The 14417-nt window shown below is 44.8% G+C and overlaps 1 protein-coding gene across 10 annotated transcripts in view; it reads left to right on the top strand.

Annotated features, from left to right (window-relative positions):
- The window catches only part of camta1a (calmodulin binding transcription activator 1a), a 543944-nt gene that overhangs the window by 519237 nt on the left and 10290 nt on the right, over nt 1-14417 (top strand). For 7 of the 10 annotated variants that reach the window (XM_072696327.1, XM_072696328.1, XM_072696323.1 and 4 more), the window contains 10 exons: nt 3147-3334; nt 3507-3703; nt 3856-3934; nt 4397-4730; nt 5703-6205; nt 8522-8700; nt 10761-10998; nt 11743-11814; nt 12853-12873; nt 13142-13341. In XM_072696327.1, coding sequence (XP_072552428.1) covers nt 3147-3334; nt 3507-3703; nt 3856-3934; nt 4397-4730; nt 5703-6205; nt 8522-8700; nt 10761-10998; nt 11743-11814; nt 12853-12873; nt 13142-13341 — 2011 coding nt within the window. Of the gene's footprint in view, nt 1-1350; nt 1406-3146; nt 3335-3506; nt 3704-3855; nt 3935-4396; nt 4731-5702; nt 6206-8521; nt 8701-10760; nt 10999-11742; nt 11815-12852; nt 12874-13141; nt 13342-14417 lie in introns of those variants that run through there. The other 3 variants (XM_072696324.1, XM_072696326.1, XM_072696330.1) reach the window with 2 other exon arrangements.

Below are 14417 nucleotides of genomic sequence, written 5' to 3'. Positions count from 1 at the left end.
CTCTCTCTCGCTCTCACATGCTCTCTCACTCACTCGCGCACGCTCTCTCTCTCAGCCTCTCAGTTTTATTTGCTCTCTATCTGTATGCCATAATCTAGCACTCGCCTGCTCTTTCTCTCTCTCTATCTGCCTCCTCTGTCTCACACTCCCTCTGTCTGAATGTCACGTTCTCTCTTTCTCTCTTCTCTCTTACTCACTCTCTTAGCTGTGTACCATTATCTATCTCACTCATTCTTTTTTGTCCTCTCGCTCTCAATACCTTTGTTTTATACCATTCTGTCTCATCCTCTCTCTCTCTCTCTCTCTCTCACTTTCTATCTGAATGCCATGATCTTTTTCTCTCTGTCTATCTCATGCTCTGTCTCTCTCTCTGCCTCTTCTGCCTTACACTCACTCAATCTGAATGCCATGCTCTCTCTCTTTCCCCTCTCTCTTACTCACTCTTTTTCTGCCGCATTCTATCTCTCTATGCTTGCCTCACTCTCTCTGTCCCTTTCTCTCTTTCTATGTCTCTCAATCTCTGCCACACTCTCTCTCTCATTATTTCTTCTATTTCTTTCTCTCTCTCTCTCTCTCTCTCCCTCTCTCTCTCTCATTCTCTCTCTCTTTTTCTGCCTTTCTGTTTCTGTCTCTTAATAATGTCCTCTCTCCCTCTCTCTCTCTCTCACTTTCTTTCTACTTCTCCCTCTGTTTCTCTCTCACTCTCTCTTTCTCCCTCTCTCTCTCCCTCTCTTTCACTGTCTCTCACTCACACTATGTTCAGTATCTCTCATCCTCTCACTTGCTTTATATCTACATGTCATGAACTCTCTCATATGCTCTCTCTCTCTCTCTCTCTCTCTCTCTCTCTCTCTCTCTCTCTCTCTCTCTCTCTGCCCCTGCCCCCAGGCAAAAACCCTAACTTAGAACAGCACTAGCTTTCTGACCTACCTCTCTCCCCTCCAGCTTTGTGTTGTGTAGTGAATCCTTTTGCTGCATTCAAACACACACACACACACACACACACTTGAATGCACTTATATCCCCCACCCAGCGGTTCTGGTCTCCCATGGCTGTGAATGGAAGTAAAGCAGCAGCAGAGGCTTGGCTAAACACTTGAGAGAGTTGCCGGATGCAGTAGAATCTGTTGACTCCGTGCCCTTCGCCGCTGTGCTTTTAAAGCCTGTGCCTAGAATACCAATCTGTCCCCATCACTGGAGTGATTCAGAGCTTAACGTAAGTGATTGCTGCCATTTCCCTGTCGGCCACTCTGCTGTCTTGTTGAACAGTGACAACTTACACAACCTCTAAACGGTGAATCACCGCACAGCCACTTCAGCTGACCAAATACACACAGCTTGGATACTGGAGCACTATGAATATGAAGGGAGCTCTCCTACAGTGGGTCACCAGCTGACCAACAGAAGTACGACCACTTTTTCTTTTACATTTAAGAATTACACCCAGAGTTTCTCAGCGATGGTGCTGAATTCATCCTAGTGTTGTAGGAGGGGAAGGTTCCAGTGTTTCTTTCTCCGCCCCACCATCTTACCCTCGTTCCTGTGTACTGCATTGGTCCTGTTTAGCCCATTCATTCATAGGTTGATGCTAATGTTGCGACGAGCCACACGCAGCTCCTGTCGCCTAGTTACCACTCAGCAGCAGGTTGCCACAGAAACAGGCTCCTGGCAGCAGCACCTCAGCGAGAGATGCTAAGACAGCCTTTCGGCAGCAGTGCTGCAGTGTGCACTCGTACCATGCTGTCCTCATGCACACCTGCCACACACCGGCCCAGTGCTACACATAGTGGTGTTCAAATGCATTGTTGCGCATTTTAGTTTTGCTATTGGAGTGGTTGAACCGGTACTCAGTCATCTGTAGTCAGTTCCACTGCTGTGTAAATAGCTGTTCAGACCAAGTAATTGAATCAAATCTAATTGAATCAAATTGAAATTGTTCAAATCAAATATTGTGTAAGATATTCCGTCTGTGGCTCCTCCCCTCAAATTGTTTACTGTTTATTCCCATCTGTAGGTTAAAACTTTCCCTACCACATGATGTCCCCAGACTAGGAGGCTCTCGGCAGTGTTGAGTGCTGAGCCCTTGCTGGGATTTAAAATTGTGATCTCCTCATACTTGACAAGCTGCAGTTAGACTGTAGGGCCACTCTAGAGCTGTAAATTTACCATTTCAATCTTTCTTGGAAACAAATAAGTACATAGGTTCACAGCTCTAGACTGGCGCAGTAGTCTAAATGCCTGCTGCTCAAGAAGTTCGCCAGCACAGCACAGCCCATCCCATCAACACCACAGCCCTCCATGGTCTGGAATCCCATGTAATAGGGGTAGTCCTAATGGGACCAAACAGTATACAAATAGAAGGGGAAGAACACTAAACTCTAAGGGCTAAACATCGTAAACAGTATTTCAGCTGTTGCTCAATAAATACTGTTCAACTCAGCATGTATTGTTGACAAACCAAACTTTTGACTAATCTAAGAGTTGAGTTAAATCAGGAACACTCTGGAATCAGTCAGTTTATCTTTTACTTCAAGCTGGCTTGACTTTAACATCTGTAGTTAGCATTGTAAACTCCCCACTGGAAGCCAAGAGCTAAAGCCATCACTGTGTGTCTTGCTAACAGGCCACCAGCAAAGACAAGAGCTCAGCTTTGCTTTCTCACTCCAGGGCTAAACAGCCTGTCGTCTCGGGTATTGTGCCATCTCTAACTGCCGCGAGGACAGAGGCCAACGTGGATCAATGTGTGGCTCTCACCTCTGCTCTGTGTCGCCTCACAGTGATTTCATTTGATTCTTTAAGACAATAATCCATTCCATCCATGTAAACACACATACCACACTTCTCAGTTCACATACCACAGTTCTCAGTGAGAAGTCTCTGCGCTGTATCTGTTTCATACAGGTCAAAACATTCAGAAGGACCTCCAGAGATAAATATTAAAGTACAGTAGAATTAAGAATTACAGTTGAACTAAGAATAATGTTCTGCATTTAACCTGTGACCTTCCAATAAAGCATCTGCAGTGTGCCATGTCTCCACTGCAGAATATTAGTTCATTTCTTATTATTGACGGACTGTGTAGAGGTTCTCAGAAAGTGTGGAGATAAAGAAGTGTAGTTGCTGAATGTCAGTGTGTTTGTGTTGCAGACAACCAGTTCAGAATGTCCATCCTGGAGCGGCTGGAGCAGATGGAGCGCAGGATGGCTGAGATGGCCGGCCAGCAGCAGCAGCAGAGCAATGGAGCAGCTGGAGGCACTGGAGCAGGAGCAGGGGGAGGTGGGGCAGGAGCAGGGGGAGCCGGCAACGGAGGGAACGGCAGTAACAGTCAGTCTCAGGTACCAACAGACATAAGGCCTTCACTAGATTTCATTCATGGGACACTTTCATGAAATGATCAACTTTTTAACCCTTACTCAAACCTGGACGACCATGGTCAGGTTGTACTGGGTTGCATTGGTCATCTCAGTGCTGGTCTCTGTGCAAACAAGAAGACTCTTGTGCCCGCAGTGTGTGTCGGGGCAGGGCCAGGCGGGCAGCTCCTTTGAGAGCCGAGTGGTGGTGGTGTGTGAGAAGATGATGAACCGGGCCTGCTGGGCCAAATCGAAACACCTGATCCACTCCAAGACCTTCAGGGGAATGACCCTGCTGCATCTCGCCGCAGGCCAGGGCTACGCCACACTCATCAAGACCCTCATCAAGTGGCGGTGAGTCACAGCTTTCAGTCTGGAAGGGGAGCCCGAGCTCAAGTGAGATAAATGGTGTCTGTCAGTTGCTGTTGTGGTTCATCTGTCTCTTTGTATTATTGAGAGCTATAAACTGATTCATGTTTTAATGATTTATCCTCTGGTGTCTCTAGTACTAAGCATGCTGACAGCATTGATCTGGAGCTTGAGGTGGACCCTCTTAATGTCGACCACTTCTCTTGTACACCCTTGGTGAGTATCTGATTATGTGTTAACTTGTACCACTGTCTATGTTATCTTCATGCTGTCACATTGCCAGTGCCATATGAAAGGCTGGTGACACTTCACATCGAGCTACACTGTTACTATGTTGTTGCTATGTGGTACACTGGGTCACTGAAATCGTTTTGGCTAAGTGGTTGCTATGTGGTCACTGGGTGGTTGCTAGGATGTTCCAGGTGGTTGCTGTGGCTGTTAGTATTGTATATATGTTTAATATAATTGTCATGGTTTCCCAGGAGTTTGCTACGGTGATTTTTATTAATAATATATTTATTAATATGAACAAAACATAAGGTGCGTAGTTAATAATAAAGAAGGTAAACAAAGTACAACAGCATTAATTCACTTATATGTTGTACTATATATATATGTGTGTGTGTGTGTGTGTGTATGTGTGATTCACTCATTCACCTCCCATCTTTTTCTCTGCAGATGTGGGCCTGTGCTCTGGGTCACCTTGAAGCAGCTGTGGTCCTGTATAAATGGGACCGGAGAGCGCTGGCCATCCCGGACTCCCTGGGGCGCCTCCCCCTGTCCATCGCTCGCTCCCGCGGCCACACAAAACTGGCTGAGTGTCTGGAGCAGCTCCAGAGAGAGGAACAGCAGCAGCAGCCGTCTTCCCGCATGGCCTTCTCCCCCAATCCTGATGCACAGTCCTCCGACAGCTGGATGGTCACCTGGGCCAGTGACGGCGTGGTGACCCCCAGCGGGCAGAAGAGCGGAGCAGTCACCACCACTAGCACTACCCCCAGTAACCTTACTCTTGGTGAGAGAACAGGTTGACTTAATAACTTAATGGCTTAATGAGAATGGGATTGTACATATTAGCTGTTTAAGGCAGTTTAGGGAGGTTAGATGTTTATTATGACGGTTTGTAAAAATCAATTATTTAAAAATTAAATAATTAGATCTGGTTGCTTCTTTATATTTGGAACAAAATACAGCCATTTTATTTACTGTTCAAGACCACCAGTGGACCTACAGTCTTCTGAATTTTATATAGGTAAGATTAATAATAGTTCAATAGTAAATAGTAGTAAAATTAATACCATTAATGTGTTTCAAAAATATGCTTTAAACCAAAATTGTAAGTACAGTGTATCAGTCCTCAGAGCTGGTTCCTATCTGCACCACTGTTTACAATTCTGACTCTGCAAGATTCTTTAGAAGAGAACATTTAAGGCTCAGAGTGGCTCAGCGGTCTAATGCTGAACCTTGCCGTTTTGCCATCAGCGGCCGTGAGAGCACAATTGGCCGTGCTCTTTTCCAGGTGGGTAGATAGCGCTCTCCCCCCTCATCACTCATAAGCGATGTTGGCTGGCACAGGCGACTGTTAGCTGTTGCGGATGAGCTGGGGACCCGACGCTTTACTCCGAGCGTGTCAGTCCTTACCCTCCTAGTGTCGGGAGCATTGCTAGTGCTAGGGGAGCTATGAAGTGGTTCCATGTTTCGTAAATTCTTAAAGAAAGTAAAGAAACAAACTTTGGACACATCTTGCCTGGCCGATAACATTCAGGGCAGGGGAAATGTAGTCCGGGCCATCTCTGTAATGTATTACTGCAGTACTCGTCTTCACCTCAGTGCACTGCACTTGTTGCAGAATCTAATTTCAGCAGCCTATTTCCTGGGATTAGCTCTAATAGCACCTCAGAGATAGACCAAATGTAATTGAATGAATGATGATCCACTCCTAACAGAGTCCATCTCTTGTGCCCATATGTCTTCCTTTTGTGTCCAGACTTGAGGCGACCCAGGTCAGAGCCTTCCAGCTACTACATTAGCGAGTGTCAGCGGGATCTCCCTGCAGCTAAAAAACACAAGCCCAACCCAGAGGTAGCTCAGACGAGGCCGGATAAAGCCGTATCAGTTCCCCTGAGCCTGGAGCACCAGCAGCTCTCCCGGCTCTCGGCCAGTGCCGGGACCCTTCCCGTCAACACGACCAGCCCTGAGCGCAACTTAACCTCCGAGGGTACTGATACTAGTGGCCTGTCACAACCCAAGCTGGGCTCCTTCCGTACAGGCGGCCACAAGTGGGGCTCCAGGGAGGTGTACAGAAAGGTACCTGGCAGTGGTGGGGGAAGCAGCATTGGGAAAGAGAAGCTGGCCAGTCGGCTGCGTCAGCGGGCAGAGCCCCTCAGCATGCTGACAATGGCAGACAGAGAGATGGTGGACACTGAGCTGCTCTCCTACAAGGCAGATTTGGAGAACCAGGATTGCCTCTCACACATGGAAGACCTGCAGGTTAGTCGCGAATACCACAAACCTTATTGCCTCTTTAAATCAGTGGCAGAATTCATTATGATAAAATATGACAATGTTCTATAAATAATCAAATTTATGTTTAATGGTAATCGCAATAAGTAGTTCTTCTGCCAAGTAATGTGGCTCATTATGCTAGGCAACGGATGCCAAGCATAATTTTTCCATGCACAATGCATTTTTAATCGCACATTAATCCTGAATTCAATGGCATTCCGTAACGATATGTGAGTACATTGAAGATTGTACTACGGCTTTGAACATAAACTAACCAAATAGATTATAGAACAGAAACTATCCATTATATTATTGTCATTTCGAAGATGCTGCACCTCCTGACAGTTAGAGGAGCGAGGTTGTGAATGAAGCAGCTTATCTTAAAGAAGTCCTCTCCTGACTTTCCATCTCCAGTGTCTAATTTCTGCAGTTAGTTTTCCCTGTGCCAATATTGTTATAATATTATTTCCCCTAGAAATCAGTTTTAAAAACATACTGCTATATCATAAGAAGGCAGGTTATATTTAGGAATTAAGTGATTGACAGCCTCGGTTGGAAGAAACTGACTGTAGGACATGGCTTACACCCTTTCTGTTCGTTACATGGAGTAGCTGTGTAGTAGAGGAACTTACATGTGCTGCATTCAAAGGCCTAGGCTTCAGGCCGCAATTGCAAGAGGTGGGACCTTTCCGGTGACATCACTACACTGCTTGGTTAGACTGTTCCATTTGTGTGACCAGTAGGCTACTGTGAAGGATAGTCCTACTGAGGATCTGCCCTACATCGGCAGTTGCCTAGGCTTTGGAACGCAGCGCTAAACTTGCTTCGGTGCTGTAAACTCAATGAAGGTGGTCTGAGACACGCTCGTGTCTGGGAAACACACTAGGAGAAGGGGGCCTTTGGTCTAGAGGGACACGCTGGGAGGAGGGGGCCTTTGGTCTCTGCTGCACAGATTCTGGTTACAAATTGACAACATAGCGGACAGTTTTGGCTTAATTTTTTATAGAACAGAAGGGAATGGAACCACAGCAGTCATGTTTTCCACAGTAATTGCTCACCACAAAAAGCTAACATTAAGTGGCGTCATTTCCAGGACTGGACCCTAAATTCTCAGGGCAGATTTTCTCCTTTCAATAAAGAAACATTTTCATTAATTGCTTTTCTCCTTATTGGTGGTTGCTAGTTGTGCTTAGCTTATTAACTAGCATAATAGCAGTATAATAATAAAGTTATAACAGCAATAACCAGCAGTTTAAACATGGCATTGCTATTGTTGTAAGTAAAGAGCAAAATGGATGACTCAATCCCTCACTGCTTAAGAGGGTCACTAGAGCTAATATAGCAATGGAGCAACTCTAAAGACAGCCTTAGGGATTCCCTCAAGCAAACCAAGCCCATCTATCCAGCAAACCTCTATCTGCACAGAATGTATTTTGCCTGGAAAAGCACAAAGGATAACTATTATTATATGCACTATTATATATATATATATATATATATATATATATATATATATATATATATAGCCGCTGTTGCTAGCTATGGTTTAAAAACCAAGCTATTAAGAAGGCATTTTGTCCTACAGGAATGAAAAGGCTACATCTCAACAGAAACACTGTGTAAGTAAATTTTGGAGCATTGCATTTAGTGAGGCAGGTGACCTTGTCATGTTTGACAGCTTAGATGACATTATCCTTGTTCTCATGACTGAACTCATTCAGACTAGCTTGTTCACTACAGTCTTTTATCTTTCAGTCCATTTGCCTTTCTGTCACTCCTTCCTCTCGCCGAGTTCACACCTTCAGAGATGTGTGCAATTGGGACTAGGCCTCACAAATAAAGCATCAAGCAAAGAAAATCAAAAGTAGATGGAGTGGACGTCAGTCCTATTAATGTGTCCAAGTCGGCATTAAAGCGCGGTCCATCTGAGCCCTGCTCGCTGGCCCGGACCTGCATCACCACATAATAAACTCCAGCGATTGATCTGCCCTCAGGGCCAAGAGCTTCTCCAACTCTATTTATCTCTGTCACTCTGAGCAGAAAGAGAGAGAGGAGGAGGAGGGAACAGGGCAGTGTAAACACAATGGTGGCACTGCCATTAGATTGATGTTGGAAAATGTTTGTGAATTGTATTTGTGTGTGTGAGTGTGTGTTTGTGTCTAGGCCATGCAGGTACACTCACACACTGCACACTACATGTGCTCCCTCCTTTACAGACTCTCTCCACCATACCTCCAGTGAATTGTCTCTGCGCTTGTTGTAACCAGTTGTATGTGTCCGTGTGTGTTTTTTCGCTGGCAGGCGAACATGATGAGCTTGGCCGAGCACATCATCGAGGCCACGCCAGAGCGCATAAAGAGGGAGAACTTTGCAGAGGTGGAGTCCGTGCCTCTGGACAGCAGCGGCCTGAGCAGCACCATGAGCTGGCTGGCTACATACCTGGGAGACGTGGAGCAGCTGCCCAGCATTATCCATCTGAGGTGAGAAGCAATGGGTAGAAGTTGTTAGGAAGATGATCTTCAAATAAAATCAAAGGCAAATAAAAGGATTAATGGTTAAATTATGGTTATTGTCCTGGGGTCACTAAAATAATAAAGATAGTCTTTGACTACCAAATACAATTTTGTTCTATTTTGATTTGGGCCACTTTCATCTGTGGTTTGAAATCTCATACATATCCAATACGCTGCAATGCGACTCAGTCTGAACAGTCCAGCTCAGTCCAGCTCAACATTCCTTATAAATGTGCTGAGGAGAAGGGAAAATGGACGGCAGCAGTGAGCGAGGTAACAGACAGGGCTGATGTCTCTGTTCAAACTAAATTAGAAGGCACATATCGCAACCGCCCCACGTTTGGAGGAATTCCTAAACAAATGTGTGAACACAGCCACCGGAGGGCGCTGCTGCAGTGTCAAAGGCAAATAAAAAGCTTAAAAATGTAAAGAAGTTTAAAGAAACCAAGGACACGAGAAGTGGCCGTGAACATAACATAGCAACATAGCATAGCCTTTTTGCAGCGAGCTGGAATGCATTCTCGTGATAAGCCAAGCTGTCAGCCACAGGAACTTGATAGCTCCTGTGATGCTGGCGAAGATGATACCGTTTAGGAGTGCGAACTGCGAACTCAGACGAATACCAGATATAGGTTACATTAAAAAGATGTGTGAACTGCCTAAATAACTCAGATTTGGGCCACTTTCCCTCAGTGTGAACATAGCCTTTGTTTGCTTGGATTTGGATTTGTTAGGATGAGCCTCAATGAGCTAATAATTGAGTAATTACATTTTTACCTATTTTTTTGTTGCGAGTTGTGTAGCTTTTCTCTTGATAACTAGTAAAGTAACAAACTTAGAACAGCAGACGTGTATGAAATCAGATGGTTTTTAACATTAACAGTTTTTAACATTAAGTACAAAGCACAGTCAGTGTTACACTAGATATTAAAGATTCCTTTGCAAGTTCTGCTCCTGAAGCTTAAAGACGTAATCCCTCAGTGCTCCAAGGGGTTATCTGAGCTGATACATCAACTGAACAGCCCTTAAGACCTAAGACCTTAAGGGATTCCCCCTAAACACACGACACCTATCTATTGAGCTTGGCTACAAATGAGCTGTCAGGGAGCCTGCATACACCCGGCATTATCATGCATTTTTGTAAATCGGCTCACGTTCAAGTTTCTGCATGAAAAGCATGAACACCCCCCAAGACAACATTGCGCTCGGACCACTCAAACCACTTAACCTTTTTACACAGATATCAGCAGGTAACACTGGGGATTCATTTTGATGACAAGTGTAAACAGAATTCAATCAGCATAGATCCAAATACTACAAAACGGTAGACCAATGCCGGGTGGACACAGGCCCATACTGTCCAATTACAGTCTTGTACTTTTTAAATAAATATTATTATTTAATAAAGGTGCTACAAAGGCTTATTTGAGAGATGCTGTATAAGAAACACTTTTGCTTCCAAAAAAGAACCATTTTGTAAAATGAATGAGTGTCAAGAGCCTGTTGGTAAAGAACCTTTCCATTAAATGAAATTAAAAAGTAGTTATTCCAGGAAAGTTTGGATATTTTCCTAGATTTCTGTTTTCCTATTTTTCTATGTTTCTAATTACATTAATTACATACAAACACATGTCAAGTTAAGCAGTTTATTGGAGGCATATATTGTTGGTGCCATGCTAAAACCAATATGGCAACTTTATAGCAAAAGAGAAACAAAACTTAACTGTCAGTGGAAGTCAATAGCAAAAAGATCTTACTAACACTTTTGACCATAATATAAAGAACGACTGCCAGATTCACATTACGTCAGTACAAAACAGCCAAAATGGAGATACAAAGTTTTTGCGGGACAGCGGTGATATCATCGTACGACAGCAATATGACGATCATATGCTCATTGACTGCTGTTACATTAGCAAATATTTACATAGCATATATGATTGCAAATGGGCAGATGGCCTATGGTCATTTCAAACCTTGGATCCATCTGTGCTCATCTGTTGCAATGTGTATGTGTGTGTGTTTAGGTCCCTGTACAGTGAACCCCTGACCCCCAAGCCTAGCATGAGCCCAGGGGGCTCCCCTCTGCGTGACGGCCCGTTCGAGAAGGCCGCCTTGCCTTCCCCAGCCGACTGGAGCGAGTTCCTGAGCGCCTCCAACAGCAAGGTGGAGCGAGAGCTTTCCCAGCTGACCCTATCCGACCCGGAGCAGAGGGAGCTGTACGAGGCCGCCCGGCTGGTGCAGACCGCTTTCCGCAAGTACAAGGTACAGGCCAGGATGAAGGTACCCACATATAACAGATTATGTAAACAAAAATGTCTCCTTACTCTATATGTGTGACTTCCCGGTGTTGTGATGATAGGTGAGGTTACGGCGGGCACTTCTGGAGCCCTCAGGGGAGAAAAAAATTCTTGGCAGAGATCCAACCTCTGTATCCTCTTTACCTCCACATGTCCTTTGCTCTTTATTTAGTTTCAAAAAACACACAAAAGCGAGTCCCTGCGGCTTCAGCATGGAAAGGTGGCTACAGCAGTGCATGGCCTGGCTTATCAAAGTGAATGCACTGCACTTTCTCTCTCTTCCTCTCTCTCCCTCTCTTTGCCTCTATCTCTCCTCCTCTCTCTTTCTTTTTCTGCCTCCTATGGCTATGTTTAATGAGTTTCCACTGCTCTTGCTGGTTCCTGGCACACACAGGAATCTGCTCCTCCAGCTCTGGCGGATAAAGCAGAGTGGGGAGCAGGAAGGAGCGAGATGTGGCTAACTTCATGCCCACTATACCTTCTTTTCTCTCTCTCTTGCTCTCTCTCTGGTTTTCTTGCTCTCTCTCTGGTTTTCTTGCTCTCTCTCTCTCTTTCTCTCTCTCTCTCTCTCTCTCTCTCACTTACTTTCTCTCTCCTCTTCATCTCTCTCTCCTGTCAGTGTCTCCTGGTTGCTGGTGCTGTCCCGGTCTCTGGCGGGGGGGAAGGATGTTTGGCCCCCTCTCTAATCTCCCGCTCTCCTCTCCTACAGGGACGCCCACTGCGCGAGCAGCAGGAAGTAGCAGCTGCTGTCATCCAGCGCTGTTACAGGAAGTACAAACAGGTAGGTGCTCCAGATTGACATCTTCTCAGACAGATTTTGGCACAGTGTCACTGCTGCCTGTCAGGTGTACAAGACAGGCCTGAGTGAGTACACTGGAAAGATGTGTGTCTGAATGCTACTGCAGTCTGAAGCCTTGTTGTTCAGGACCATTCATGTCATTTTCAGTCTTTTCTACACATTAAAAAGGGTTCTTCAAGGGTTCTGACTACACTCAAGAACTATTTGAATACCTTGTCTTGTTAAATGGTCCTTCTCTATGGTGGATAACCTCTTGCCATAGCTGATATTGCCGACACAGATGTGCCAATGCACACACACACCTGTAGAGAAGTACTGCCAATGGAATAGGACTATAAACATGAACCTATTGGCACCATGTCCAAAACCAGGCATTGGCTAGATTGGTATAAAGCCTCCCAGCATTGAGCTGGAAATTGGGGATGAGTTTGGGTGGTGGAAAGCTAAATTCCTGACCTCACTAACACTTGTGCCACTGAATGCAATCATATCCTCACAGCAATGTGCCATAATCTAGTAGAAGACCTTCTCTGGACAGTCACTCCAACAAATGTAGGATCAACTATTTTTTAATACTCTTGATTTTGGATGAAACAGTGAATGAGCAGGTGTCTCAAGACCCAGTACTAAGGTTCCACTATTGATATAAGCCAAGGAACCCTTTTTAGTACTTTATAGAAACCTTTTTGCTAAGAGATTATCTTTTTATTTTGTCACTGTCACACAAAAACCACATTCTACAATTGTGACTTTAACCTTCTTAACTTTCAATGCATTCAATTCATGTTGAAGCATTTCTACTGGCCAGTGCATCTGTTTACACAATGTAAAGAACAACTTCCAGCTTTAAATTATGCAAAAATGCAGATTCAAGGCTTTTGTGTGACCGTGACTATTTATTCCCTTTTCCACAACAGCTCATATCACTTCTATCTGTCCCACACACCCAGAACCAGCATGCCTAATAGCCTCAAGTCATTCTGTATCTAATCTCAGATCAATCTTCTCTTCTTTTCCAAGCTAACATGGATAGCCTTGAAGGTAACCTATCTGTTCAGCAAGACACTAGTAACTAGAGGTGTAAAATCTGGAGATGGCAATACAACTGCATTGATATTGGAACGTTAGCAAAGTATCTATCATAGCAAAAGAACTGAATTCAATTCAACTGAATCTGAGTATCTAAGTCTCTAAACGTTGTGAGTTTTACATCCCCTCCTAGATACCTGTGCTCTGTTTGTGCTTTTTTTGTGTGGAAAATTCACCTTGGCCCTCAGCCCTGACTCTGCATCCCTCTGCTGTGTGACAGTATGCACTTTATAAGAAGATGACGCAGGCCGCCATCCTTATCCAGAGTAAGTTCCGGAGTTATCACGAGCAGAAGAAGTTCCAGCAGAGTCGGCGGGCGGCCGTGCTGATCCAGCAATACTACCGCAGCTACAGAGAGTTCCGACGGCTCCGGCCCCACAGACGCAGCTCCGCCTCCGCCCTGGTGCAGCACAAACTCAGGTAGCCCTCACTACTGCAGTCCAGACTCTTGAAAAGTCAGGTTTTTCATCCTGTTCTCATGTTCCACATGCAGGAATGGCCTGGTTTGTAAATATGGATTTTTGTACATGTAGTGTGCCCACAATGACTATAAAATACCTACTAAAAACATAACATCTAACCCATTTAATGTAATGTTACTGTGGCTGCATCCCAACTCTTCGTAAATCAATCTTTACTCTACTGATGCAAATACACTTATTAATGGAATTGTGATGGTGACTAGTTTTGAAACTCTGTGTAATGTGGCAGTGTGTGGTTTGGAACACAGCCCAGCTAAAATACATACAGAAGAAGTTAAAGCACAGAAACGTGGGCAGGTCTGCATGGAGACGCACTCGCATAACTCTGGCTGCGAGAACACCTATAACACAATCCTCTGGTGACATCACATCCTGCTTTTGGTTTGTTTGGATGCCTCACCAGAGTTTCTTAAGAAATGGGCCAATACTTTAGCCTTTTGCTCAGGCGATCTTGGTCCTTCTGTTGGGTGAGCACCAGAGTTTGAGAGGCAGCATTCACACTGACCCCAACAAACCACACTAACAGAGCAATCGTCTCCAGTGTTTACTGTAATAAGTTCAGTTGTATTCAGTCTTATTGCCATAGGTGTATTAATTCAAGCAGCTAGCCATTCAGTCTTCCTTTACATGGGGAGCGAAAGCGTCACTCTAAACAGCTCACTGAATTCCAGTTTGGTATTGTAATAGGATCCCACTATTGCAACAAGCAAATTGGTGAAATGTCTTCCCTTCTAGATATTCCACCATCTGTGAGTGGTATTATTGAAAAGTGGAAGCGTTCAGGAACTACAGCAACTCGTAAAATGTACAGAGCGAGGTCGCTGAGTGCTGAGAGGCATAGTGCAGAAAAGTCACCAATGCTCTACTGACTCAATAACTGCAGAGCTCCAGACCTGCTGTCAGAGCTGCAAAGGGGGACCAACACCATATTAATGCCTATGGCATTTATGTTTAGTTGTCCCAATACTTTTGTCCATATCGCATATATAAGCCTGTTGTCATTACACTTTAAGG

The sequence above is a fragment of the Salminus brasiliensis genome, chromosome 14 (assembly GCF_030463535.1).
Source record: "Salminus brasiliensis chromosome 14, fSalBra1.hap2, whole genome shotgun sequence".
NCBI lineage: Eukaryota > Metazoa > Chordata > Actinopteri > Characiformes > Bryconidae > Salminus > Salminus brasiliensis.
The sequence above is the reverse complement of the archived record's forward strand: the minus strand, read 5'-3'. Positions and strand labels throughout refer to the sequence as shown.